Source organism: Scatophagus argus, chromosome 16 (assembly GCF_020382885.2).
Source record: "Scatophagus argus isolate fScaArg1 chromosome 16, fScaArg1.pri, whole genome shotgun sequence".
In the NCBI taxonomy this organism is placed as follows: domain Eukaryota; kingdom Metazoa; phylum Chordata; class Actinopteri; family Scatophagidae; genus Scatophagus; species Scatophagus argus.
The window spans coordinates 12,188,575-12,216,322 of NC_058508.1; the positions used below are offsets into that span (position 1 = coordinate 12,188,575).

Here is a 27,748-nt window from a genome sequence, read left to right on the forward strand (position 1 = left end):
GCAGACTTGGAAATTTGAAGGATTTAAAATAAGTATGCTGAGCAATTTATTACATGTAAATATATTAATCCAGAGATTAAAATTGACAAATAATGGAGGTTTTTATAAATAACACTGTTTAGCGACGGTATTGATAATCAGTTCTTTTTTTTTTTCTTACAAAAAAATTGAAAGCGCCTCTTGTAACTTGAGCACCTGAGTGTTGGATGGATAAAATGAGACATTGGAGACATCTGGAGAAAATGTAATGAAATTTTCCCAAGTTTTCTCACCTTCTTAAAGACAAAATTATCAGTTGATAAAAATAATCATCAGATTATTGTTAACAATATTTTTATACAACTTAGAAACGTCTTAAAATCCGAAATCTGAATGCCTAATGACCATCTGATGTTCTGTAATTTTTCCTCCTGTTACAACCATACCACCAAGTTGCAGAAATTCTTTCCAAGCAAAAGGTTTTATTGATCCCACAACGATCAGAACCATAACATTCTGTGACATCACTGAACACAACAGCAATGTTTCATATTTTCATCACTGTGCAAATGAACAACACCAAAACCAAATGAAGACGGGGCATGTCTTAACAGACACGGTAATGGCACAAAGACATTTTTTCTTTCAGTCTCCAACTGATGCAACAAATGTGGTGACTCACTGTGGAGGAATGTTTGATTATTTTAAAGGCACTTTCTGCCTCATACGCTTTGCCAACACACATATGAACATAAAACATGTCAAATAACAGTTGCCTGTGAAGCAGCTGGTTGACTTGACAAAATTGCTGTTTGAGTTTATTGTGATTTTTCCTCTTAAATGTGTACAGTACAGAAACAACAGCAAATCAATAAAGAATTCAACAAATAAGAGCATTCATTAGCTGGATGTCAGCTGGCAACATGAAATAATATGGCTAATATCCAGTTATTTATTCAAATAAACCAGGAAGAGAGGGTATGTTCCCACCGTTCACCAAAAAATTCTGCGCGTTACCATGTTCACAAAGGAGTTGCTCTAATGTTAGCAACACCCCCTCCCCAAAAAAAATCACTCCCTGCAGATTACATCCATATCTCACATATTTCCAGCTACAAATATGCAAACTTCACCTATACATCACTTCAGTGGCCTCAATGGGAACACAAGAAAACCAATAGCTTATTTGTCACCATTTATTCATTACATGAGCCTTCAAGGAGGAGTGAAAGATTGCTTTGGCAATAGAAACAAAATTATTACTTTTGCTCAACTCTGTATATAACATGAAAAGAAGTCTTGAAGCGTGTCCTGAAGAAGCATGTCGTCACTGAATGAGCTATTCCTTGCACAGCCATGGAGCTGCATACATTCATCAGACCTAGGCAATGTTCAGCTGCTGTGTTTGCAGATATGTTTTAATTCACCTACCACACAATTAAAAGCATACACACTGTACAGTATGACAGAGCCCATGTTGGATTTAAACTGACCCAGTATCTTCGATGGACACAGTGCAATAGATGTGTTTGCATTTAAGTGCCAGGCAGCTGGCACAGGCAGCAGTGTGGATGGGCGGTAAATGGGTCTTGATATCCCTGTGAAATGCGTATTAACTGACGCAGGGATTTTCAGCAAAATCGTCTCCGTTCCCTCAAATATTTGCTCACTGAGACATACACGCTCTTCATCAGTGGCCTCAAATTCCTTCTGAAGTTATAGCAAACAATAAACCGCCAGTTTGGAGATGTCGCACAACAACACTACAATCAGCGTGTTTGGTGCAGCTGTACATCACAGGTTTAATGGTTCTCCTGGTTGAATCTGATGGCTATTAGTCGATCCACTCACACTTGTTAAACAGCCTTGAAATGCTCCATGTGTTGTATTTCATCAGTGAATTAATCACACAAATAAAATGGTGTGATTGTATGACAATCTATGAGTCGCAGTTCTCTTCCTTTTCTTTACCACTTGTAGTTACCACAGATGATCACAAGCTTGTCCAACACTTCCAGTTTTGTGAGTGCACGTCATGACTGGTGCAACAATGGGACTGAAACATGGGTAAAAATACTGGAAGAGTTGGCCTGGCCCAATTCTGTACCTGTGGGTGTCAGAGGGGGGGCGGGCGCTTGTCCTATCGCCATGGTGATAAAATGTCCGTCTGTTTGAACAGCAGTTTTCACATGTCCGAGACCTCAGACTCCTCTGGTTCTGGGTCCTTCAAGGCATCATTTGTCACAGTAACCAAGTTGGCATTTGAACGCGTGTCCATGGCAGAGTGCATTATGGGCAGCCAAACATCATCCATATTTGGCATCACAAATATTTTCTGCAGGAGGACAAGCAGTAAAATACAAAGTCATCATAATTTCAACAATAAAAAGAGGAAGACACTGAATTACAAATATTTAAAACAAGTGTGAAGGTAATGGGACAGAAACCACAGATTAATATGCTTTTCTGACCTAAAATATATAGCAAATAAAGACAGAGGCATGAGACTATATCTGTTCAGAAGAACTGGAGGAAAAAAATGAAATGCATCACCCCATCTGCATCCAGCATTTGGAAAACACTGAGGCCTCAGTGCACACTGCAGCACTGTGTTTTACTGAAGGCATGGTTGGGGGGGGGGGTATAATAATAACCCCCTGAGGAGTCAGGCAGAGATAAACGTGTGTAGATAGATGTGTGGAAGACCTGACAAGGACACGGTAGTTTGCAGGTGTGCCTCAGGGCAATTATCCAGCAGCAGGCGTATCATTACTTTGGATATATATATATGAGGGGTGTGGAAAAGCCACAGGCACATTGCTTTGAAGTGCATGCAAGGGGGCAGCCATAAATTAATCCTCTTTTATCACCTAGCCCCTCACCTTAAAATGTCTGGGGGGGAACGTTCCCTTTGTCCTTCAGAAAACATTTAGCCTTTCAATATGGCCAACTGAGATTAAACTCCATGGGATATTACATCATCTAATAACTATACTGACAATGTAGATAAATTGCATTTATGACTCAACGTTTGCATGCACAGTTTTCAGTTTTTCTCAGTGTATACCTGGAACTCCTGATTCAGTTTCTTCTCAATCCAGTCTGTCACATGAACTAGAGTGACCTCCCTCTCACCCAGTTTAGGCCGCGCTTTCAGCTCTAGGTGAGGTGGACTCCGGAAACCGTACCTGACAGCCGAGAGGAAACACCCTTGTTTAAACTTACTGGCAGCTTGAAAACAGGCATCTTTTGTTTATTCTGCTACATTCAACACATTTCTCTAATTTTACAACACCAAACACTTTGTTGAGGAAATGTTTTACACAAAGATGATGCTGTATATCTGTGGAATCTGTGAAAATTCTGAAAATATACACAAATATACAATTTGATTAAGTCAATCAGGTTAATTAGGATGATTAGATGAGTTAGACATGAATTATAATTGCAAAGCAAACATGTACATAAGTTTGTAACACTGAAAATCTACAGTGAAACTACTCAAATATGTCCCTTCATTCTCGTAAATGTTGTGTATATTTAGTTGACTCCTGACACATTCATTCTTTCACTGTATGCATGTCTGTATTTGCCCAGCAGAGGGTGCTGAGTTACATTCACAAGCCAGGATTCACTGACTGTATTCCACAGTCTTGATTGCAATCCTTCCTGGAAGTCAACATACCATATCCTGTCCGTGGGGGGAGGTGGGATGTTGACAGCCAGCGTCCCGCGGCAATCTTGCACCTCCACAGTGAGCAACAAGGGTGTGTTGGACACCTCCTCCATCTTTTTCTTAATGAACTCCGTCTCCGTTGCTTTCTGGAAGTACTTCGACTTGGCTATCTTGTCCACAAAGCGCATGATCTTGCTGGGCCTGTGGCCTCCCACATATCTATGTGAGTAGATTATAGAAACAAAGGCGGAGGAGGAGGAGGAGGAGAAGAGGGAAGGAGTGAGTCAGGTTCATTATTTATTCATAACAGCATCTCTTGCTACTCAGCACCCAGAATGGAGGGGAGTGACTAGGTGCTACATTAAATCAGCAGCAAGCTTTCAAATGTGTGGGAGTGAGTGGGTAGGTGGGTGGACTAAAAGGGCAGAACATTCTGCTTCAACACATCAGCGTGAATCTCTTTCTGCCCATTTTCAGTTCAGATACGTGATGATGTTGTTGTAAAGAAACGTTTGCTCACCCTTCGCCTCCAGGAAGAATGGCTTTGTCACTGAGGATTTCTGGAGGATCCTCTTCATCTGATGAGCCAGCACTAGACGACTCCTCATCGCTGTCTGCCAGGCAGTATGTCCGCGGCCTAGGCCTGTCATGCACAGACACACAGACACACACTCACTGCTGCAAAGTCAGACATTAATGGATTTACACAGAACCATTAACAAATAAAACTAAATCCCATTAAATGCATCTCTGCTGACAGAAATCAGGAGAGATTAATCTCCAGGGATTCACTTAAGAAAAGGAACTATAATCCAGAACAAAATGTTTCAGCGACAGGCATCAATTCCCAAACTCACCAGTCATTGAACAAATCCATAGTGGCAAGCGTCCAGAGAGAGGATTAATATATTAAAAGAAAGGAGGAAGAGTAAACAGAAAAAGGGTTGGAATTGTGAAAAAAAAAAAAATTCAAAATGCAAATCTACCAAATTAACATCCAATTCAGAGCAGTAAGTTTAGCAAAAAAAGTTAATCCTTCAAACAGTCTATTTTGGCTTACTCACTGACAATGTATTATAAAACAATAGCAAGAACAAACATGGAGGAGTACAGACAAGCTGTGAAGAATCACTCTCAAAATCTGGTTAAACATCAAACAAAAATCACACTCAAGCTTCATTACAAGCTGTTAAGGAGTAAATTACTGAGCGTAATCAAAAGCCTCACCACTCTTTTCCATGTTCCCCGAGTCCCTCGCCCTCCTTCCCCAGACGGGCCAGGTTCATCTTGGTCTCTAGCGTCATGAGGAAGGAACCCGTGTAAGAGATCTCCAGATCAAACCACAGACCTAAACAGACAATGTTTTAATATTTAATATTTCAACATTAAAATGATGCTTCTTTACATCCTTATTCTGTGAATAAACAGGAACCTCCTGCCTGGTGTCTAATTGCTGTGAAGTCCCTTGCAGAGCTGCCAGGAAGACTGATCTTCTAACAAACACAGAAAAGGTCAGCTCTAGAGCAGCGATGCCTCGTTTATTGGCTGACTTCATCAGGCTACTTCCTGTTTACTCATCACACTTCTGAGGAGTCGAGGCATTTTGATCCCTGTGTTGTTTGTTCACTGAATTCAAGCCCCTGCAACTGATAAGTGTTGTTTATTAATCCTCTGCCTCGCTCATTTTCCACTCCCCACAAACGTTCATTGATTCGTATGTGTGTGGCAGCAGTGTCAAAGAGAAGCTTAACGACAGCATTAAGTCAGGACACATTAGAGAGTGTCTTAACTAGGACAAGACACAAAGGAGGGACAGTCGCTATTATCTGCACCACTGACATATGCATGTGTTTGTTTCTACGGAGAACTGGGAAATATATCATAATAACAGCAATATTTTATGAGGTGACATATTGCCTTGAGTCTAGGTTATTGCAATATATTGGTTGTATATTGTTTTATTGTTGAAGTATAGTGAAGAGAGTTTATGGGGCTTGCTTGGCCATCAAATGCACATTAATGACTTGTAGCCATACTGATAGTGTTTTATGGACAGCACTGCTGGTGTGTTGCTCCTGGCTGATATCTCAACAACTGTTGGATGCACTGTTATACAAGTTTTTACAGACAGTCATGGTTGCAAGAGGAAGACGCCTACTGAACACTTGAATCACCCAGTCCCTTTTTATGTCCAATCTTATCAGCAGCCCAGTAGAATTGATAGTCATGCTAAACATGGCAACATCAATGTTTTGGTATTGAATAAAAGAATGATATTTAATTAAATCACCAATGCCAAGCTCCACTCTGCACAAGCTTGTGTGCATTTAGTGGTTCTTGGAGCACAGTATTAATATTATAAATCAGATCATGCCTTCCCAGCATTAAGGAGTCAGGAGGCACTCGCACTCTCCTTCTTATCATCACCACAGGAGAAAAGAAATATCCACAAGACATGAAATTGGGTGTGTTACTATCGAAGCAAATCCTGTTCATTCAGGTTTACAGCAGAGCACTTTGAGAGATGTCATTCCCCAAAGACTAATTATGAGCTGGGATCAACTGATGATATGAGTATAATTCTGTGGGTGTATAGGTTCAGACAGAACACAATAATGAGCGTTGCAGACTTTGCCATGGAAATGTGGCAGACAGGAGAGTGACTCATGACTGCCTCGTTCAACTAAATAAAAAAAAAGGTATTACATTGTCATGCTTATATCTTTAGACGCAAGATCAGATTAGATTGTCAGACTAGACTGTCCTTGGGCAAACCTGAAATATTTTTAAATATTAGGACAGAAACCACTCATCCTTTTCTCTAGTCTCTGCTTAAAAGCACCAGTAATGATTGAAACACATCTCCCACAATCTGTTCCCCTTTCCCCCCTTCCTGATCCTTTCTCATTTTCTTCCCAAACCAGCCACCTCAGTATGAATTAATACAACCCACATCTCTGAATTGCTTCTGAGAGTCGCACCAGTCCCTTTGCTGAGGCTCAAGGCAGACGGCAAGGAGGGTGAGTCAATATCTCAGTAATGTATGAGAAGGACCCAAGACGTTAAGTTTAATTGGCTTAATAGAGCGAGGTGCGCAGAGGGGCTGGACTCCAGGGGAGGGAGGGTCGGAAAGAAATGTCTTAATCTAGAGAGAGGAAGAGCTTAGGATAGATGGAGGAATGGTAGGAAAGGGAGAATAAAGAAACAAATAGATCGAGGGAAAAGAAAAGTGAGGGTACATCTCACTATTACGTCAGATAGGCAAACAGGGACACCGATAAACAGCCTTGGTTATAATGAGGGATAGCAGAAAAATGGAAAGAAGTCTGATGGCAGGAAAGAAATAAATCTCTCTTGTAGAGGACCATCCGGAACACTTTGTAAAAGATGTAACAAATCTAGCGTAGCGACTCTTCCTACCTTGGTGGTCTACAGAGGGTGCGGAGGCATGGAGGATCTTAGGAATGGAAAAGCCCATGTCTAGCTCTGTCAAAGTCAGCTCATTCATGACATATGGTAGCTGAAGACAAAAATACAAGAAACACAGACATCAGAGACAAAAAAAACCAATCTATCTTTTGAGCTAATCACACTGGAATGCAGATACATTTTGCTGATTCATTCATATCATAGGCGGATATCTGTGCAAACTAGTACCAGTACCCACCCTGATCTTACTGAGCTTCATTTGGATCTTTTTGGAGACGACATTAGCCCAGTACTTTTCTCCCAAGAAGTCCCAGAATATCCTTCCCAGAAAAGCATTGACCCAGGCCTCAGGCTCCACAGTCTCCTCTGAACTCCTGCGTATCTGAAGGTCACACATACACATTTGTACTGTAGCTTTAATCTTCTTGACACAAAATTAAGAGCTGATAAGGAATCATCTAGAAAAGCCAAGACCAAATGACTGGATTAACCTGGCCATGAGGCACAAGCTTGCTGGTGAGCTGCCTATGGCCTTTCCAGTTTCATTTATAAATAGATAAAAAATAAATAGAATTTGTCATAGGGTCCCCCATACATGACATGACCACATGATTAAAAAGTAAACTGTTTTCTTGTAAACAAACAAAAGTTCAGAATATTTAGTCAATATGAGAAAATGCTTGATAATGCAAGGTGCACATGCAAACCATACAGCATAAACACATTCTTAAGATGTGAAACCACCAAGCAAGTTAACATGTCACCCAGCTCTGCCTCTTTCTACTTCCTATTGTTTGTAAATCTGGAAAAAGCTACAAGTAGTATTAGCAGCTGTATGTCTTCCCTTGCAAGAAGTGAATGATGTCCGCGAATGGCATTGATTTCCTTGACCTGGAACGTGCTATGTTTGTTGACAACCTGATCTGATCACATGCAGGCAAAATGGAGAAGAATTCTTATTAACAGCATATGTGAAAGTAAAGTCCAATGGATCCGATATCATTTTATAGATAACGTATCCAGATACAGCTCACGTGTTGAAAGAAAGGCATAAATTTCTTTTGCTTTGTTACCTTTGTTGTGGAATAGCCGAGGTTATTTGGTGTGTTACCACCAACAACTATCAAATCAAATCAGACATCAATACAACCACAAGGGAGGCCCACTCAGTAAAACATTGCTCCACAGCACTTCTAGTGGTCAAAAACTTTAAGTCAAAATGCAGTGGCTTGTTTAATTATTATTGTGTTTTATATGTGACATGTCCAGGCGTCTGAAAATAAGTGGACTTATTCCTGTGTTTCCTACCTTTTTGGTAGTTTTAGGGCTGCTCTCGGGGCTGTGCCCAGGGCTGTCACTGGCAGCTGGGCTTCTTGGTGGTGCCTGGGTGTTGACATATTTGGCCATGTAGACGTTATAGTCCAATAACATCTTTTGCTTCATCCCTCCAGTAGAGCCACAGGAGAGGGCAGAGGAGGTCTCTCTCTGGCGAGATTGAGACAGCTCCTCCAGGCTTCCCCTGCTGCTGCTCCTGCTGTCAGCCTCCAGGCCTCCACCAGACTGGGTGCTGCTACTGCGGCTATGGGAGGGCAAAAAGGCTAAAAACGGAGCAAAGAGAGGCGGGGTAGTAAGGGGAGTTAAACGTGACACAATTATGCATCATACAATCAATGCACCGTATTTCACAAACACATTGCACGCTCATGACTTCGGATAGTTAGCATCTATTTTTGATTAGTTCCTCACAACACACTGCAACACACCAGATGACATGCTACTTCATCTCTCTGACTCATATTAGCACCGAAATAGTAATTTTCAACATAATTGCTATGTATAATCCACATAACAGCTTGATATATAAGTCATCTTTCCAGTAATCCTGTTCACCCTGCACAGCCTTTATCACTGGACCCACAGAGTGTTAGTGTTTCCCTTTGAATTGGGCCTTATCCTTGCAGGCTTATATTCCACAGTGGAGAGCAAGGCTATAATATGCTGTTTCTCTGTGCATGTAATCCTGCTGACCCATTCACACTCATCTGTTCACTCAGTTGAGGGGATTGTCAGTCCCTAAGCTGGGACTTATGCACAGATCTGATGGCTGTGCACTTAGATACTCAAGAGAATGGCTATTCTGACTGAGGGAAGTGATGTGCGTCTGCGCAAATCCAGTATGTGTGTGGAAAGAGTGAGAGAGAAGCACAAACCTATATACTGCACATGGCTGCTTGTATCTTGGTGTGCGTTAGTGTACACGACTCAATCTTAAACTCACCACTCTTGCAGATGCCAGACAGACTGCCACCTCTCCCCTCTGACTTCACTCGGGAAGCCAAAAGAAATCTCCGGAACCACTCTTCCTTTTCTCGACCCGTCCTCCCAAACAGGTAGATTGTCAGGTCCCCCCCTCCAGAACTCGGTCTTTTGGGTTCCTCTGATGATCCTGATACCTCACCTTTTTCGCATTTGTCCGTTCTTTCTAGCTTCTCCCCCAGCCCTGTTAATTTGTCCTCCCCACCTTCGGGCTTCTCTCCCTGGGCCTTTGACATGAAGTCCTCCTGCTTGGCCAGCTCAATACAAATGGGGTACTTCTTGTTCCAGACTCTCTTCCTAGCCAAGCTTTGGGGCACCAGCTGGATCTATGGGGACATATAGACCAAGGTCATATAATCAAAAGATAAGAAGATACTGATGTTGCTTTTGCAGTAGAACGCCCACACAAAAAGAAGACAAACAAAATAATGTGAGTCCAACAGCAGAGCATAATGAAACTACAAATAGCATGTAGCACACTTGCCCCAGGGTTTAAGTGGCAGCAACCAGGGGCTTGAAACATTCTGGAAAAAAATGCAGGCAGGAATACAAATGCAAATGATTCATCTATTATGTATTTATATTTACCTAACCCAAAGCTCATTTTGTCTGTGACCAGCTATGCAACAGCATGTCCTTTATTTTGTTAATGATGAAAGTAGCTATGATTCCATTATTGCAATTATTCAGTGAGGTATGTTTTCCTGGTACATACAATTTTGTTGACACACATGAAACAGATTTTATTGTTGCTAAAAAATATGGTGATTGTGTTCTCTGGAGTTATGTAAAACCTTCAGACAGTGAATGCATGTTTAAGGAAAATGTTATGTGCCATCCAACATCCAGCAATGCAGGTAACATTCAAGACAGATGAAACATCCACAATAATGACAATGATGCGAAGGAGCCACAAAGTTCAAGAAGAACGAACGTAGGGCAGTTACATGATGAGGACAACCATAATGACCCCTCTGCATGATATACTGACGTGAGGAATCTTCTACTACTGGCCTGCCTTCAGGTATACAAAACCATCGAGTCAGCACACAAATAGACAGGACACACAGTTGTGTGTACAGGGTCAGTGACCTGTGATATTCACTCCATGTTTACACACAGTATGTGACTCTAAGTGGCTTTGTCACTGAACACTGACCTATTAGCAAGCATGCACTCAGGCAAAGGCAAATATGAAGGGACGTGTGCTTGATGTCACTATCTGTTAAGCACAAAGCTGCAGTGGAGAATCAGCGGAGACACTCACACTTAGCACAATAATGCCCCTCTCTCATTTTGTCCTTCTCTGACACACTCATATTTCACTTGCAGAAACACAAGACAAAGCATTTCAGCATCTCTCTTCCATTTTGCATCATCCAATTACACACACAGCCACCACACCTTGCTATCGGTGAGGTCATAGATCTTCTGGCTGATGAAGGTGACGTCAGGTTTAGGCTCGTTGTGTGTGGCACGGCGGGAGATGTTGCGGTTGGGTTTGGACAGACGCAGGACGGAGCCTTCCAGACGAACGTAAACAGAGTGGGTCAGGGTGGCGTGGTACATCTCCGGGTCGTAGCTGTGGATCTCATTCATCCAGCCCTGAAAGATTGAGGAGATGGAGAAGAGAGTGAGTGTTAAATGACGACGACTCAAAATTTATTCTCACAGCACATGTACACATATCAGACTTACAAACAGAGAGGTTAGGTTCAGTGTAAATGAAAGAAAACTGAGATTTCTGCTTCATAAGTACCAAGATATTGATCAATAGGTAGTCATACAGAAATCAGCCGAACTCGTTCTTTCTAGATTTCTAATCAAATCACATAGCACTATATTTAAAAGCAAAATTCTGTGCAATGTCATTAAGTGCATACAACACAACAAAAGATAAAGTGGAGCATCTGAAACACTGACTCTATGTTGATCCTCAGAGCAAAGCAAAAAATAAAGTTTGTCCCCACTGCTGCACTTGTGTGCTCTGGGGTCTATCATTCATCTGTGTGTATCATGTTCTGCACAACCACAGAGCTCCTTTTTTGGAACAGCTGAGCCCTCAAGTCATAAGGCTCTCCTGTGCAACAGCTTCGTACTCACTAAGACACACACACATACAAGTACACTTGCATAACTCCATCAAACTGTGAGAGTTTCTATATATCACTGAGTCATGTTAACTGAGAACAGGGGGCAAATGTGATAATATTTTAATTTGACTGTTTGGTTCAAATCTAAACTCTAAATCTCCATCACTGGAGAAAATGTGTAACATAACCCCAGTGTGTCCCCATGAGGCTGTACAGAGTTTAATTCTCATCCAAACTCCCACCATGTCAGTCCCAAAGGAGGCTATCTGAGCCAAGCCAATTCAGTTGAAACAGCAAGGAACATTTCAGTGCCTGGCTATTGTGAAAGGATTGTCTGGATCCTAACGTTTGAATCAGCCCACTCCACCAATTTCAGTGATTCAGTCTGGCAAGGAAAATGATGTCAACATGAGAAAGGGAAGACCTTGCAACAAAAGCGTTGTGGGGACAACAATCCTACCTACTACAATTTAGCTCATGTTTGATAGTAAACAAAATAATTTGGCATTCTGTGAACTGTATGGCATTTTCACAAAGAAAAGTTTCCCCAAGGCACTGTGAACTCGCCATATATCATACTGATACGGTAAGGCTAAATATAATATAGGTTAGGACTCTTATAGCTAGATAGAACAAGAGTAAATTTGTGCAAAACATGCACCTTATGTGCAACTGATAATGTGGCAGCATAGCAAGACCTTACGGGAGTCCTGGAGCCAGTGAAGTAAGGACACCTTCTAAAAAAGCCGACAAGGAGTTGGGGAAAACAAATTTACATTTTAAAGTCATATCAACAAGCCCAAATCTGGCCATCCAAGTCATGCTTTGTCTCACCTTGAAGATTCCTGGCTCTTTGATATCCAGCTGGGCCACATTCCAGGGCTCTATTCTTCGCCTCCCTCTGCTTGTCCCTAATGTGGAACGTTGGGGAGAGGACAGCCAAAGTACCAGCAAGGCCAGCATGAACCCAGCTACAATCCCGTGCACCACAGAACACACATACGGTGGCACTGGAAGGACTAAATACCAATACACCAACTGACTTAGGAAGATTAGGCCAGTCACAGGCACAGTCTGCAACTCCTCCTCTTCTTTCTCCTCCTCCTCTGTGTCAAGTTCACTACACAACCCAGTACTACCAGTATGGGGCTGACGGGACCCGGGATGATCCCCATCAGGTGTCTCTGTATCTGTACACAACTCAAAGTCTTCACTGTACAGTTCACAAAAGTCCTCGTCTTCCTGTCGAGCGACCAGGGCTGACATGGAGCAGCGGCCCAGAGTGAGAGAAGGAGACTTGGGGAAAGTGGAAGAGGAGGCCTGGGTGACAGCTGTGGCTGGGGCCAGTGATGGGAAAGAGAAAAAAACAGAGTCAGGGCCCTTGCCTGTGGGGGTTTCTTCCTCTTCCTCCCCTTCTGGCCCTTCCTCTTCCTTGATACTATAGTTATTGTTACTTTCTGCATGTCCATTTACTGCTGTTACACCACTGAGCTCTGATGCACTGGAGGACAGCGATTTGGCACGATGAGTGGCACTTCCAGTGGCTCCCACGCCAGACTCATCCCCCATGATCTTACTAAAAAGCTGCAGGGGGTCTGACATCACCTCTGAAAGCCGCCGCTTAGTGTCTTCTATCCTAGCCTCCACCTCTTGAACCTTGAAGAAAGACCTACCATCTGGGGACATGATGGGGGAAGAGGGGGCTGTTTTGGAGTCTCCACCTGCATGAGTGACAGTGACGGGGCAGGAGGACAAACGAGGCTGGGAGAACTGTTTGAAGAGCTGCATGTTGCGAGGTGGAGGCCGCTGGGATGGCTGCACTTGCTGCTGATGTGGAGGGTGATGAAGATAGTGATGCAGAGGGCCTTCCTGATGTTCAGTCTTTGAAGTGTCCGTGGAAAGAGACTTAACAAAAGATTTCATTAAGTGACGGTGGCGTGTGTGTGATGGTGCAACAGTGGTAGGCGCAGGAGTGGTTTCTCGAGATTCAACGTCATTGGACAAGGACCTGACCAGGCTGAGGAAAGGTTTAGAAGAGGGCAGCGCTGCAGACTTGCAAGGGGAGGAGGAACTGAAGCTCGTGGATGGGGGACCGGCTGAGGGTCGTTCAGAGGGCCAGGAAGAGCTGACAGGGGGGCTGGAACTCAGGTGGGAGAGGTTGGAGGTGGGGATAATAGTCATGGCTGGAGAGGGTGTATGTGGTTGAGGGTCTGAGGGCTTCACAGACAGGGTAGCGGAAGAAACGGGGAGCACAGCAGCTCCTGAAGCGGTCTCCACACCAGCAGATTCAAACAGGAGCTCCTCTTTTGCCTCCAAGCCAGTAGCCACAGACAAGTCATCATCCGCTGAAGCTTCTAGACTTTTAAGCCCCCCTGCAGACCCAACAGGCACCCCGTAGAGCTCCTCTTCCTCGTCATCTTCCTCCTTCCCCAGAGCAGAGAAGTGGATGGTGATGGTATCACGAGAGAGGGAGCGCTGCACCTGCAGTTTGGGTCCGGAGGTATGGCGAGGGGTACGAGAGTCAGCATGCTGCCCACTTCCCCTGCTGCTGCCCTGACTGCTCATCACCACCCTGCACGGGGCTCACGGCCTGGAAGAGACAGACAGACAGAGGCAGAAGACATACACTGTTAAAAACAACAGAAACACTGAACCATTGGCACATGACATCCATGCTAGGAAGGAGGTTGAGAAATAGCTCTGGAAATCAGCAGTATGATGAAATAAGTTCACAGGTCTCCACATGCTCTACACACTCAAAAGAGAACAGCCGCAGTTCTTTATTTACCCTAAAGTGAGTAGACTGAACAGGTATGTCCATGCTCCCCAATCCATTATCCTTCATTATGCAAGGCTGCAGCTGACAGACCCAATCGCTCTAAGGTCTGACCTGTCTCTGTCTTACCAACATTCTACTCACTTACTCACTTAGCCCCCACTATGGTAACATGATCAGTAGGTTACTTCAGAGCACATGCACCTTGAGGAGCAAGGCTGTGTTTAACACCACCCTCCACAAGGGGCAGACTGCAGCTGACCAAATGCTATGAGGTGAGGAAGATGAGAAATAAACAGACAAAGTGAAGGCCACTACTCTGATTAATGAATGGAAAAATCATCAATACTGGGTGAAAATTATTATTTGAAATTATTTTGAATAATATAACTTGCATTAGCTGATTATTTGGGCCACTCAGGGGAAGCACAAAGCTGAGAACACAACATCATCACCATCTAAAGTTGACATGAAAGATGTGTCAGTAAACAGTTCCTGCTTTAGTGAGGTCCTTTTTATTTTTTATTTTTTTTTATCAGCAACAACATTAAAACCACTGACAGGTGCAATGAATAAGATTAATCAAGTGTTTACAATGCAGTGTTCTGCAGGGATTCTGGAAATCATATTGATGTTCTTTGAAACACACCACCCACCTAAACATTGCAGACCAAATATTATGTTCACCAGCTAGTCACTGACTTTGTCTGTCTGCCATTTGCTGCTGTGAATGTTAGCATATTGTCAGTTTTTCAGAGCTTTTTCAGAGTGCTGCTGCTGCTGGAAAAGGTGATAATGAGAGCGGTGAGAATGAACCAAAGTAGTTAAGTTGTTAAACTAAAACACTGAGCTGAAAGATGCTAAAATGCTGGGTCAGATGATAATTATTGGTGGGTCCATCGTTACAAGCAACATCCTTCACCTCACACATCTGAACGGATGATTAAAATGATGTGGTTAAAAAACAAAAGCGACAACTCAGATAATTCTGACCCTGCTCATTTCATTTGTTGTGTTTGTTATTTAGTCATTAATGATGTAACTGTCATGTATTCTGTGCTTTACAGGATCCTAATATATATGCTCACACACACACACATTTATACCCAAAATGACACATGCAAAACCCATTTGTGTGTGTGTGTGTGAGTATATATATATTAGGATATACATAAATATAACAAACCCTCCTTCCTCCTACCCAATCATAACAATATGCAGAACATAATCACACAAAAAAAGAAGCTGTTAGGTTCCACTGATCACAGGAACAAAGCATCTATTGTATAATCTCAACACAGTGGAACCAAAGTCATTCATCATGCGGTGACTTCACTGAATGAGGCCTCAACTTGTTATTGAGTTATTCTGCTTGTTTATTCTTCCACATTGCACTGAGTCCATCATCTCTGGTTAGCTTCATCAAACAGGCAGAGCAAATGAAGCACACAAACACAAACACACAGACACGCCGCACAGAGTCATTCTGGCTTTTGGCTGGTTCACATAAATGGCCTGTAATAGAAAAAGAAGGGACAGAGGGAAACAACAATGCAGTTAGTGTATATGATTGTATGCATTTCTGAGAAAGCCCTGATGTCCCTGGGGCCCCTCCGGTTGGGACTGCATCTCCAGAGATTGTATTTGCGGTGATGAAATAACAGAGCATTTGACTTTCCCAGTCAGCCATTTACTTGGCTGTGCTACAATGGGTTTTGTGTGTGTCATTTTGTGTGTGTTGCTTCTACCATGGCTGTGCTACGGGCACGGTTGGTAGATCGAATAAAAACAAGGAAAGAGAGACATGAAAAGAGCAACAAAAAGAAGAAAGATGAAGAGCCTCAGGGGGGTCTGCAGAAGCTGCAGACGACCTTTCAGAGACAGGCTTTTGAAGTGGAATTCACTTAAAGACAGCAGAGATGGCGAGTGAAAATGGGGAAGATGACACAGGCAGTAGAAAGTGTTAAGAGGAGAGAGAAGGGAGGAGACAATTAAGTGGCGAGACAGAAGTGGCTGTTGTCATCAAAGCCTGAAGGACGAACTAAAACATTGTGGAGGTCAACAGGGTGAACAGAGGATGGTTCCAAGTTTTTCTGGAATCAGGTTTTAGGAGGACACAGCATAGAGACAAAAGAGACACAGCATCTAAACCTCATCCTCTAAAACTGCTGTGTCAAATGTGTCCTGTCTGTGTACTTTGAGTGTTAAAACACAACTGGAAAGGAAGTCTAGACTGAAAGTGTGAAACAAGCATACAGGGTTCACAGCAACTGAAATATCGTTGGGTGTTGGACTCATCATCAGCGTGAGCAATTTGTAGAAGTCATTTTGAGTTTTCTGAGGTAATGACACAAGTTTTTCACGACCTTTAGACAATCGAGAAAATGGTCGGCAGATTAAGCTGGGGTTTGCTCCAAGGTTCCTGCCTTCTAAAAGGAAGTTTTTCCTGGCCAAGTACTTGCTCATGGGGGTTTTGTTAGGTCTCTCTGTACCAAAAATCAAATTAAAGAGTTTGGTCTAGACCTGCACTAATCGAAAAGTGTCATGAGACAATTTTTGTTGTTATTTGGCGCTATATAAATAAATTGAACTGAAAGTTGAATTAATTGATAATGAAATATAATTGTTAGTTGCAGTCTTAATTATATTTTCTGTTTAAAAAATGCTTACATGTAAGCTCGAGGCTAACATTAAGTTGCTACATTTCTTGCATAGTTCAAAGATACCTAAATTATTTTGTAGTGCTATAAATTTGGCTCTTGCAACCCAAAAAATCTTAGGCTTCATGAGAGCTATAACACAGATGACCAAACGTGTAGTCCTGTAGCCCCACAATGTTTGCTGACACACCCGCAGATTTAGTTATTTCCTTTCATCAAAGCGCCACTGCCATTAAAAGCCTAAAAGGAAGAGAGGAGAGTCTGGCTTGGAGACAAGACTCATCCAATTAATCAAAGCAAGCAGTGCCACTCTAATCAGCTAAAGCCAGACCCCCCGGGGACGAGGGAGGAGAGGAGGGAGGTTAAAAGCAGGAGGGTAACAGACTGATACAAGAAGGTGAACACACTGGGAAAGGGGGTGCAAGGCAAGGAAAAGCTGTTTGCTACTTCTACATTAAGAAATGTTGCAGTAATATTAGACATCCACAAGTGGATACATTTCCTTACCCCCCCTTTATAATCCTTTCCCTCCCCCAAATCCTGCTTCAACTCGAAATACACTGACACCATTAACATGAACATGTGCCAAATTCAGCATATCACGCGTCTTCTCACAAAGCAGAAAGGGCCACTAAGAACAACAAATTCACTCAAATTTCTAAGAGGCCAGAAGCGCTAACCTTTCATTGTGCTTCAAAAGTTTCCTTTATTTTCTGCTTGTTTCACTGCAGCTGATATACAAGGTCTGACAGATGCTGCAGCAGATTCCATATGTCCCTACTTTTCCAACTCACATGGTCTCCCTCTCATCTCTCCGCATTTGATGGATGGGTAGATACTTCTGGACTGTCACACACCCTGACAAATATCAGGCCCTGAGGAGGTGTGTGTCGAGTGGGAGGGGTGAGTTTAATTAGGCTCCTTGTTGTCCTGTGGGGACCCACTGTCCTTATACAAGAGTCACATGACACCAGGGAGGATAGACTGGGGCACGTTTTCACATTTAGATGGCTGTTGTTAAAGTTAGAGTTAGGGATAACAGAAAGTCAGGTGACATGTCTGCACAAGTGTAGTGAACATAGAGCATAAGCTTTGAAGACATGTTGGGGAAAACAGTTGTTTACTTTCTGGTGGAGAGAACAGCCAGCACCCTGTTAGCATAAAGCATACAGCATAAAGACAACAAAGGTAAAATTTGCACCTGTTGGCGCTAAGCTAAGTTAACCAGTTGCTCATTTAAGCTTCCTCATTGAATTGACACGCATGGAGGTTGCCTTTAAATAACGGGAACCAAAGATTAAACCTACCAATATGCTCACAGTGGAATAATGCATAACAGCATGTACAGCATGAGAGACGAAGGTAAAACTTAAGACGGACACAGAAGAAATAGAAGTATAAATGAACAGCAACAAAATAAAAACATCAAAGTAAGTTAAAGGTACATTAAAGGAGTACACCACTGATTTAGCACTACAATCCTGTAACAGTGCCTGACTCCAGACAGAGAGATAAAAAAAGATCACAATCAATGCAGTAGAACCAGCTATAATGTCTTTTTTATTCTACACATCCTTCTCCCCTGCCAAAACAAGGTGCCTACATTACCCACAATGCAACTGGACACAAGCAGGTCATCACAGATCCTGGGTGCAGCTAATTAAGCCTCAACCCTCTTGCTTCAAAACAGATGAGGAGAGAGCTAAAGACTTAAACGCCTAAAACTTGCTTTCCCCTTTAAGACTTTTACAGTCGTTAAGCAAAAAATATCCACAATAAAACTTTATTTGTGGGCGTTATTCTAAGTCATGGATCAATATCTGACTCAACCGTTACTTCAGCAGCCGCTGAGATTTTTGGCTTTTATAAACTGATAAATAAATAACGTCTTGCAATGACGGGCTGAGCAAATCTCAAAGCGCAATTATTTGCATCATGTTATATTTTGTTGGTATTCTGTTACATATTCATGTTACATTTTTCTGATATTTCTGTTGGATTTTGCTTGCTGTATGTATTCAGTTGAGAATTCACCATCACCTTCACCATTCTGTCCATTTCAGGCAACCCTAATCTGTGCCAGAATCTTTGTTCCTGGGTTGCGCTAAAAAATCCCAAACTACAGAAAACGTCTCTTTAGGTAACAGCGTTCTGATGTGATTGGACATGTCAGCAGGTGTCGGGGACAGACTGACATGATATCTGCTGAAGGATGTTAAGTTAGCATGCCAAATTCCCACAGAAATAAGATCGAACAGAATAGCAAGAAGAGGAAAAAGAAACGAAGGCTGGCATACAGCGAGGATGACAGTGTGAAAAATGGGGCAGGAGGAAAATGGAGAGCGAGTCAAGTAAGAAGCAAGTCAGCAAGGCTTTAAGAAGGGGAGGGTGACAGCAGGAAGATAGATCGGGTGAGACAGAGAGATAGGAGACGAACACAGGATGTACAGACGGAGAGAGAGAGAGCGAGGCTGACAGAGCAGTCAATTAACACTAACAGCCTGGAGACACACACACACACACACGAGGAATGCGCTCTTTGGTCTCATGGAGTAGTTGCCTGTAATGAGCAGAGAGCACCTGAAGCAGGTAGAGAGGGGCAAACATTCAAGAAAGAAGCAAGGGCTGAGAAGAGTCGTTTGTCCCCCAGCGCATAGCAGGCCACTGACACAAAGTCACATGACAGTAGAGAGCAGGTAAACACACCACAGGCCTTTTCTTCATGCTTCACTGCCCTCCCCAGGGAACACTGGTCCCAGTCATCATTAGCACCCTCGTCACTCCAAATGCACTTACAGGACTCTTACATATGCAGATATACTGTATAGTTATGTAAAGAAACACAGCAAGGAAGGAAGGAGAGAAATTACAATAATAGAATGTGGCAATTGGAGCAAGAGGTCAACATGGACGAGGAGAAGAAGTTTCATTCTCACGTCATCTTTACAAGATGAAACCTTGGCAGAGCTACACCCTCTTTTACTTATCAAAGAAGGAAAGTCTGACCTGACGCTGACAGTGAGGAAGCAACACAAGCAGCAGTTCTGAAAATGGCTCTGACGGGGGCCGTTGAGGTGTTAGTCCATAATCCCTAAAGCACTACTGGAGGACAGAGAGATGGATGAATAAAGGGGTGTGCATGGAGGAAAAAAAAGAAACCTCAAGGGAGATCACTGACTTGCCAGAAAAAGATGAAAAAGTGGCACAATAACAAAATTTTGGGCACAACTCCTCTTTCCACAGCGGCCACACACACGGTGGTCTCTGCTTGTTATGGCTTGATTGAGTTTTTTATTTTTTTAAATTAAGCTGCTGATGACATAATTTTTAGGTTAAACGTCATAAACATAAAATAAAAGTGTGCAGTTTGTAAAAGTTTGTAAAACTTCCTAACTTAGTAGCACGCCTATTCAATGACAAAGATCATTTAAGATCAGGCTTTACACACTGTTTTGATGTCGCTGCTCCAAACCGCTTTTCTTCTGTCCATCATACTCACATTGGCTGCCTGTTACTCAATATTAATGTGCTGTGTGTCAATGAGCCTGTTACATTTGCATAGCAGCAACACGCGTGCACATGTGAACATGCTAACGGTGCACGGAGCCGCTCCAGGGTGTGAGCACATCGACTGGCAGCACGATGAGCTCCAGTGGCATCAGGGGAAACACTGAGCAGAGGTTTGACGATGAGCGTCAGTGCTGTGAATCATGCCATCCTCTCTTAATGAAAGCAGGAGAGAGAGAGAGAGAATCAAACAACAAGAACAAAAACAACAATAAAGCACTCATACGGCTGTGCTGGATCAAACCGGTTTTCTTTAAATCTCTCCCTAACCCGGAATCCACCATCAACACGTCAAACATCAAACCTCGCCATCCAGATCATTGGATTGTTGCCATGCCAACAGTGAAGCTTTCATCTTGTTCCGCACTTATCTCAGCATCCTTTTGTTTGGCTGGGCAGCTCCTCCTCACTGTATAACCTTGGTCTTCTAGGTGTGTGTGGAGTGTTTGTTAACACAACATCTTCAGTGTGTGTGTGTGTGTGTGCAAGATGCGTAGGCGCTAAACCAAAGCACAAAAAAGAACAGAAAAGGCTCAGATCTTCCTCTTTTAAAGGGTTGAAAGATGGAGAGAAAGTGTGCTTGTACATCATCTAGCTGTATCGGGGAGCACCTTCTCAAAGATGAAAGCGTGCCTGATCAATTAATAACTTCTAATTACAGCTATCAACATCAACGCACTTTCTCCTGACAACTTCAGCTGTTGACTCTGATCTTCTCTGTGAGTGTCAAGACATAAATGTACTCATTTTCTTCATCACAATTTGCTGATTTGCTCAAGTAGTGCCATATGGCTTTAACGCTCCACTTCGATAAATATCGATGTCTGGCGCCGCTTAATCCAATTTGACAGTTTAGACATCAAAAGGTAGATGAAGGCACAGTCCTGACTAAACACATTCACACACAAAAAAACAAGCATCCAAATATATTAGGCAATTTATAATCTGTGTAAAAGCTGCTTGACAGCTCGCACACTGCTGGAGGGTTTAGTATTAGTCATGATCCACCCAATTACATGATGAATGGCGTGATGGAGGGAGAAGACGTGATTGCATGTATGAGTGTTTTTACAGATCATGATTATTGTTAAAAATGTTGTTATGCTTTTACCCTGTATGACCACCAACAATAAGTGATCCATCTTACTTTAAATTGTCAAGGTTTTGCCATGAAACAGTAGGAGTTGATGCTCTGGCTTTTCAATACAGAAGCATCCTCCATCTACCATCACTCTCTCCAAACAATCACGCTGTCAAGCTGAGGAGCAGACCATTTATTTCAGTGTGTCCTCAGACTGTTATTCTGGGTTGTCCTCCATACTGCTCTGCAAGTAGCAGCATGAAATCTAATCAGATGCTCTGATGTTCTTCCATCACCGTATTGGACGACGTCCTTGTGTGTTGCATTGCGAGTGACACTTGCAGATCGGATTTGAGCACCCAGCGCATCCGGACTGAGACGCATCTGCAATCTGAAATACGATTTCATTTGCATTTCAAATCACATCTAAATGTGACTTGGAGTTCCAAAATTTTCCTTTCATGTGCTTTTTTTACTGTCCAGAATCTCTAAAAATCAATCTGGATATGCCAAACAAAAGGGAAAAAAAGAGGATTTGGACTGGGAGTCTGAACAAGGCCTTGCCAGCCAGACCAACATCATAATTAGAAAATTCCAGTCCACTGAAAGCAGCGCAAAATATCTAATCGGCTTATTTTATTTCCCCGTTTTTGACAGTGACGTGCCACACAATAGAGGCATCAGCACAGACACTGAGCAGAATTAGCATATTAGTTACATGATCACACAAAGTCAGCAGCACAGGCGATAAATGAGAGCCGGTTCACACTATTCTGGCACACTTATCAGACAGCAAATCCCATGAAAACAACAAAACTAACGCAACAAACCGCCCATTGGAGCCACAAGAAGGTGTGAGGAACAAATAGCTATTAAAATAAAAAGTTAAAGGAAACAGTAGGACACTGTAGCTTTTAACAAATTTAGCTAAAAAAAATAACTGAGAAAATAGCACATTTGTCTGGGACTATTTTCAGCAACGGATTATTACACCTTTCGTGCCCTGGTGAGTTTTCGCAGCAGCAGGACATTGAATGTGGTATTCAGTGAAAATAAACTAAAGTTCCCTCATCAAACATGTCATCCAGTAAAATTTAATGCCTAACTAACGTGTGCCAAAAACAATGAAGCTCTTCAGCACAGCGGAATAAAACACACCAGCCTTTATCTACACAGACAATACTTATTACCAAAATTGTTGGTTTTGGTTTGGCAAGGGTGAGGTGCAGGCGTGTATGTTAACCTGCACTTAAACTGCACTACATCCATCCAGCTCATTTATATAATTTGCCTGCATACTGAGTGAAGTGTGTGCCTACCAAGTGTGTACATTCAGTGCGCATGTCCAATCTCTGAATCTGATCTGGTAAACACAAGACTTCCTCTTCTCTCACTAACGTTAACTTCCTGTTTGGTAGGACAGCTGCAATAAGAGGAAAGCACCACCCAAAAGTCTCTCTTTCTCTTTAGTGGAAGCACAAAGCCTCCCAGGACAGACAAACCAAACAGTGGCTCCAGAGAGGACCTTTTGTGTTTTTAGCAGCAAGCTTAGTTCTCTTATAGGCTTGGAAAACAAAGGTGTGTTGAGGAGTGTTCAACTGGTTACAATCTGCAACCACGACGACTTGGGTCCATTAAATCCTAAACATTGGACCTTTAAATCAATATCCTGATGAATGGTACATGAGCGCATACACACACACACACATAGAATCATGGCAGCGTCAGAAGCTATTAGCTGTGACACTTGTGGCTGTTCGCAGTGACAGGCGCCGATGGCTGCTCCGCTGGCTTTTCCATTTAAGCATTAAGTGTTGTGTAGGATAATGTGCACATATAGTGCGCATGTGGATGCAGTCATCCATATGTGTGAGGGAGTCCTTTTCTGCCAGAACTGTGCTACATGTCTGTTATCTCGAAGACAAAATGTATAAGCAAAGATACACTTTCTGCAGCTTCTTTGCAAGAACTCGGACCACAGATACACACACTCTGATGATGGGCAATAAGAAATGGCTGGCATTTGGTGAAACTGATCCTAAAGGTGTCGGATGGGGTTGGGCAGTGACCATTACTTCAAACTTTTGCTTTGGGCACGGGGATTCATGTTGTCGTGTTGGAACAGAAAAGGGCCTTTTCAACATTTACCACAAAGCTGGAAGCACACTAATGTCTAAAATAGCAGTGAACGCAGCATGAAGTTAAGAAACTAAATTAAGACCAAAAGAGCCCAGAACTACCTCGCCTGTAGAAAAGTATATCTCTATCTACTTTTGGCAAAATGTAGCTCCATCCCAGTCAGAGCAGCTTAAAGACAGCAATCCAGAGCCAGAGTTAAATCAAAGAAACCTTTGATTTAATGGCACCTTTGAGGATAAACTACCTCTCTGGAAAAGGAAATTAGAAAGTGAAAGTGCTACAAGGCACACTGCGATGCACAAACTTTTTTGTCAAACCTCTAACAGGAACAATACCCATATGCAATTCCCTAGTCTAATTCCCCACCTGCTGCTCAATCTTCCTACCTCCAGGAGTCTGCACACATATATTGTTTTATCATGCTCAGTTGACATCCTACCTGTGCAGGAGCAATACCCCTGTTGGTTACTACTGTAGAAATCTAATGCATAGTGAGCTACAGAAGCTACCTCTGGCACTTTATTCTTGTGTGGATTAGAACAAGCATTGGATATAACACAATTTTTTCTCATTTCCGTCTATCTGAATTTGGGATGTCATATTCAGAATAATTAAATCATAACTGTGCAACCTGATGATTGTTTTTTACCAAACTAACTTCTTAAAACTTTAGATTTAAAACTGGTTCCTATTTTGAAATAACACATAGCACACATACAAACAGACACATGGTTTCAACACAGACACATCCAATCACATCCTCAGCTTTCACACCTTCACAAACACACACGTTTTCTTAGTTCATACTGTACTTTCTGTTCATTTCCAGTGTGCCCTCCCCCAATCCAGAAACAACAGCTTATTCAGATGGTTCAGCTACCACTGTTTGCTTTTACCCTCACAGCAATTAGTCTAATTAAGAGAAAAAGTATTCCCTTTAGTCTTGCTGACACAAGCCCCGCCTTTCATCTACAAACACACCTCAGTGTGGGGCACAGATGTTGGCACAAAGAAACCAGAACAGCAGCATGTGAAAATGTTAACATGTATACAAACATAAGTCTTTACATTCAGATGGATGATGCCAATGAGATTTATGGCCGGTCAAGGCCATGGATCAAATCGAGCAGTGCCAGCTCGCTCTCTCTCTCTCTCTCTCTCTCACACACACACACACACACACAAGGTCAATAGAGGAGGAGTCTTACCTTGAGATTTTAGAGGCATTCAATCTCCTCTTGCAACACAATCTGCACTGTCACACTGAACACACCACAGCCATGGATCATGGTGCTAACATCCCTAGAAACACAGGAGCAGGGAGACACATTTATTCAATGGGCAACTTACAACAACTGCTATCCATCAAACGTGACATCTCGTGCTGATGTTGTGAACTCGTGTCTAGCACGAAGCTTTCTGAACAGCCACAACATGAGTGGAAACATAAGGGTCGGTGAGTGGGTGTGAGGTGGTAGATACAACATCATGCTTCTAAAGAACGTTTATGGGAGCAATTTTTAAACATATCTGCACACACACCCGTATTATAAGCCACCTTACAGCTCTTTGAGAAACCAGTTCACATGAGGACACCAGGCAGAAGCTCCCCCTAAATGGTCTGAGTGTTGCCAAGGTCTGCAGCGGTCTCTCCCCGGAATAACAGGTTGGTGTAATCAGGTGACACACAGGTGAAAGTCAGGAGTGATCACCGTCGTGCCGGCTGTGATGCTACAGGCCTGCTCCCCGAGAAGAAAAACCAAGAGATAAGCAGAGGAGAGAGGACTGAGCAGCTCATCTAAACCCGTACAGCTCACAGCAGTCTCCATGGACAGTTCCACTTCCTGGAATAAATACAGTTCACATGGCAGCAGCTGTAAAAGGCAACACGATCCAAACACAGTGAGGCTTGTAAATCTAAAGCAGCCACAGAAATGTGCTTTAACAGTGAAGCACAGAACACAGCGCTGTGCCGTGTACATTCTGACAGCTTTATTAAATGTGGCTGCCGTAAAAGGAAAGGAACATTTCTGTTCTATTAGCACTAATAACCTAATCCAAAATACTCAAAGCTGCAGCTGCTTTAGCTCCCTCCTTTGTCATCCTCACACCTTTAGCTCTGCGCTGGTTTGTGTCCTAATGAAGCTTGGATCTTTTGCATCCATGGACCTTACAGCTGATTCTCACAGCAATATCCGACAAATCAAAAGAAAACAAAAAAAGCAAGCTCACCTTTAATCTTACCTTAGCTCGTTTTGCATCCAAGCTTTGAATCTGCGTGATGCGATCCCTGCTCGGGGCGTGTTTAATTCGCAGCCCGGAGCCTGCAGAGGGTCGGAGGTACGTCCGGCTGCCGCCGAGGGGCTGGCTGGCTGGCTGGCTGACTGCTTGGCTGCTTGGCGGGGTGTCTGGTCTGTGCACCCAGCGAGAGTCCGAGAGCAGACACAGTGACCAGATCCCCGGCACGGCTTTTTTTACGCCCCGACTGCACGAGCTCTCTGGGCGTGTATTGTTTTGGTGAATGGGAGACGGTCCGCGCCACACCCCCTCCTCACCATTTAAAATGATATTTACGCCCAAAGATCCCACCGTCGGCGCTCTGGTGATTCATATTTCACCGTGTTGCAGCAGGAGAGTATGAATTGCGTCACGGCGTTGCAGTATGCCTGTTAAGACGCGGGTCCCCCTCCACAAACTGCTCTAACGACGCCCTTTAATTGAGGCTGAAACTACCCAAGTGATCATCCGGTGACAACACAGTAATTCAGAAATAAACCGGATATTTATCCTTTTGTAGATTCAGTCACGACTTAAAATAAAAACTACAAAGTAACACAACGTACCCGCCTGATCACATCCACCAGGTGTACAGTGTTTCTGGTGGCCGGCAGAACCATCCGAATTTCGGATCGTTTCATTTGATTATATTCACTTGGACAGGCTGCCACCTACCGGGATGACGTGATTACGTCGAGGGAAACGGTTCACGCGAGTCTTGCATCTCCACGGAGGGCACATGGGGGTCAGTCTGTGCAGTCGCGCCCCTCCTCACTCATCTGTAAAATATTATTTACAGATCACCCGCTTTGACTGATCTACAAATGTCGATCGATGTTTCTGAGATGATTCTCAGCAGCAACGAGGAAGTGCAGCTCCTATCTGAGTGTCGAAGGGCTCCACCTAGCGGACACTGATGCTCCAGCCACAGCGAGGCCTAAATCTCAAGTCTTTGACAGGAAATCTGATTTTTTTTTTATTTTTATTTTTCTTTGTAGAGGTTGGAGAATCGGTTTGTGACCGGAGCAAGATCCATTTCTTGTTCCAGTGAATGTATTGAGGCAAAATTAATTATTTAAAAACCCCTCATGGATTAGGTGGAAAGTGAACCTTCACCATTTTTGCACATAGTGAATATTTTTACATTAATGTTAAGGTGGGACAAGAACAAGCACTGACTGTATTGTGTAGTTAGCATGTAAAATGGATCCCAAGTTCCTTTAAATGATTGATTGACTTCATGTGCAAATTGCCAATCTGGCCATCATACTCATATTCTGAAAAATAATTTGGGATTCTCCATATTTAAAGAAGACTGTTTTTTTACCTCACAAAAATTTAAAAAGAATAAATAGGAATTTATACTATATTTTTACTTACTTATTTTTACTAACATTTTGTGGGCCAAATTGAATCTAATGTTTGGCCTGCAGATCCCACTTTGGGCAGCCCTGGTTTAAAGTAAAGCAAATAAAAATCATTCAGTTCATACGTTATGTGTCCTGGTAGTCAAATGATTTATTCAGATTTAAAGCAGTGATCTGATTACAAAGTGTATATGAAAACAATGACACTTTCCACTGAAAAGCACCCAATTAGCTCCTCTAATGTGATTCAACTGTTAGATTAAGTCTGCGGTATCTGCCCGTACTGGGGAGGACATTGGTAACCAGTATGTGGATCAGCAGCACCACCCGCTGGCCACAATTAGTTATGCTTTAGACAGTGAGTATGAAGGAGGCCTGTTTTCTTAAA

The 27,748-nt window shown here is 42.9% G+C and overlaps 1 protein-coding gene across 6 annotated transcripts; it reads right to left on the bottom strand.

The window, feature by feature from the left end:
• Positions 1 to 141: 141 nt before the first annotated feature.
• On the bottom strand, positions 142 to 26,864 carry tex2 (testis expressed 2). 6 transcript variants are annotated; one of them, XM_046415944.1, is made up of 14 exons: positions 25,961 to 26,864; positions 25,259 to 25,455; positions 24,925 to 25,018; positions 12,328 to 14,083; positions 10,805 to 11,005; positions 9,363 to 9,726; positions 8,393 to 8,682; positions 7,323 to 7,466; positions 7,076 to 7,175; positions 4,883 to 5,003; positions 4,176 to 4,292; positions 3,665 to 3,874; positions 3,047 to 3,167; positions 142 to 2,314 (listed from the first exon to the last, which is right to left on the bottom strand). In XM_046415944.1, the coding sequence occupies exons 4-14, from the start codon at positions 14,056 to 14,058 to the stop codon at positions 2,165 to 2,167; spliced, it is 3,549 nt and encodes a 1,182-aa protein (XP_046271900.1). In that variant the 5' UTR covers positions 14,059 to 14,083; positions 24,925 to 25,018; positions 25,259 to 25,455; positions 25,961 to 26,864; the 3' UTR covers positions 142 to 2,164. The 6 variants fall into 6 exon arrangements, with proteins under 6 accessions (XP_046271900.1, XP_046271895.1, XP_046271896.1 ...); XM_046415939.1 differs by having other exon boundaries at positions 4,176 to 4,298; positions 25,280 to 25,455; positions 25,961 to 26,863; XM_046415940.1 differs by having other exon boundaries at positions 4,176 to 4,298; positions 25,275 to 25,455; positions 25,961 to 26,863.
• Positions 26,865 to 27,748: the final 884 nt, after the last annotated feature.

Excerpts from the sequence above, each read along its gene's own strand:
- tex2 (XM_046415943.1), bottom strand. The coding sequence starts at position 14,058 with ATGAGCAGTCAGGGCAGCAGCAGGGGAAGTGGGCAGCATGCTGACTCT. Across the intron at positions 7,467-8,392 it reads GCCCTAAAACTACCAAAAAG|ATACGCAGGAGTTCAGAGGA; the intron begins GTAGGAAACACA and ends TGTGACCTTCAG. Across the intron at positions 3,168-3,664 it reads CCCCCCACGGACAGGATATG|GTACGGTTTCCGGAGTCCAC; the intron begins GTATGTTGACTT and ends CTCGGCTGTCAG.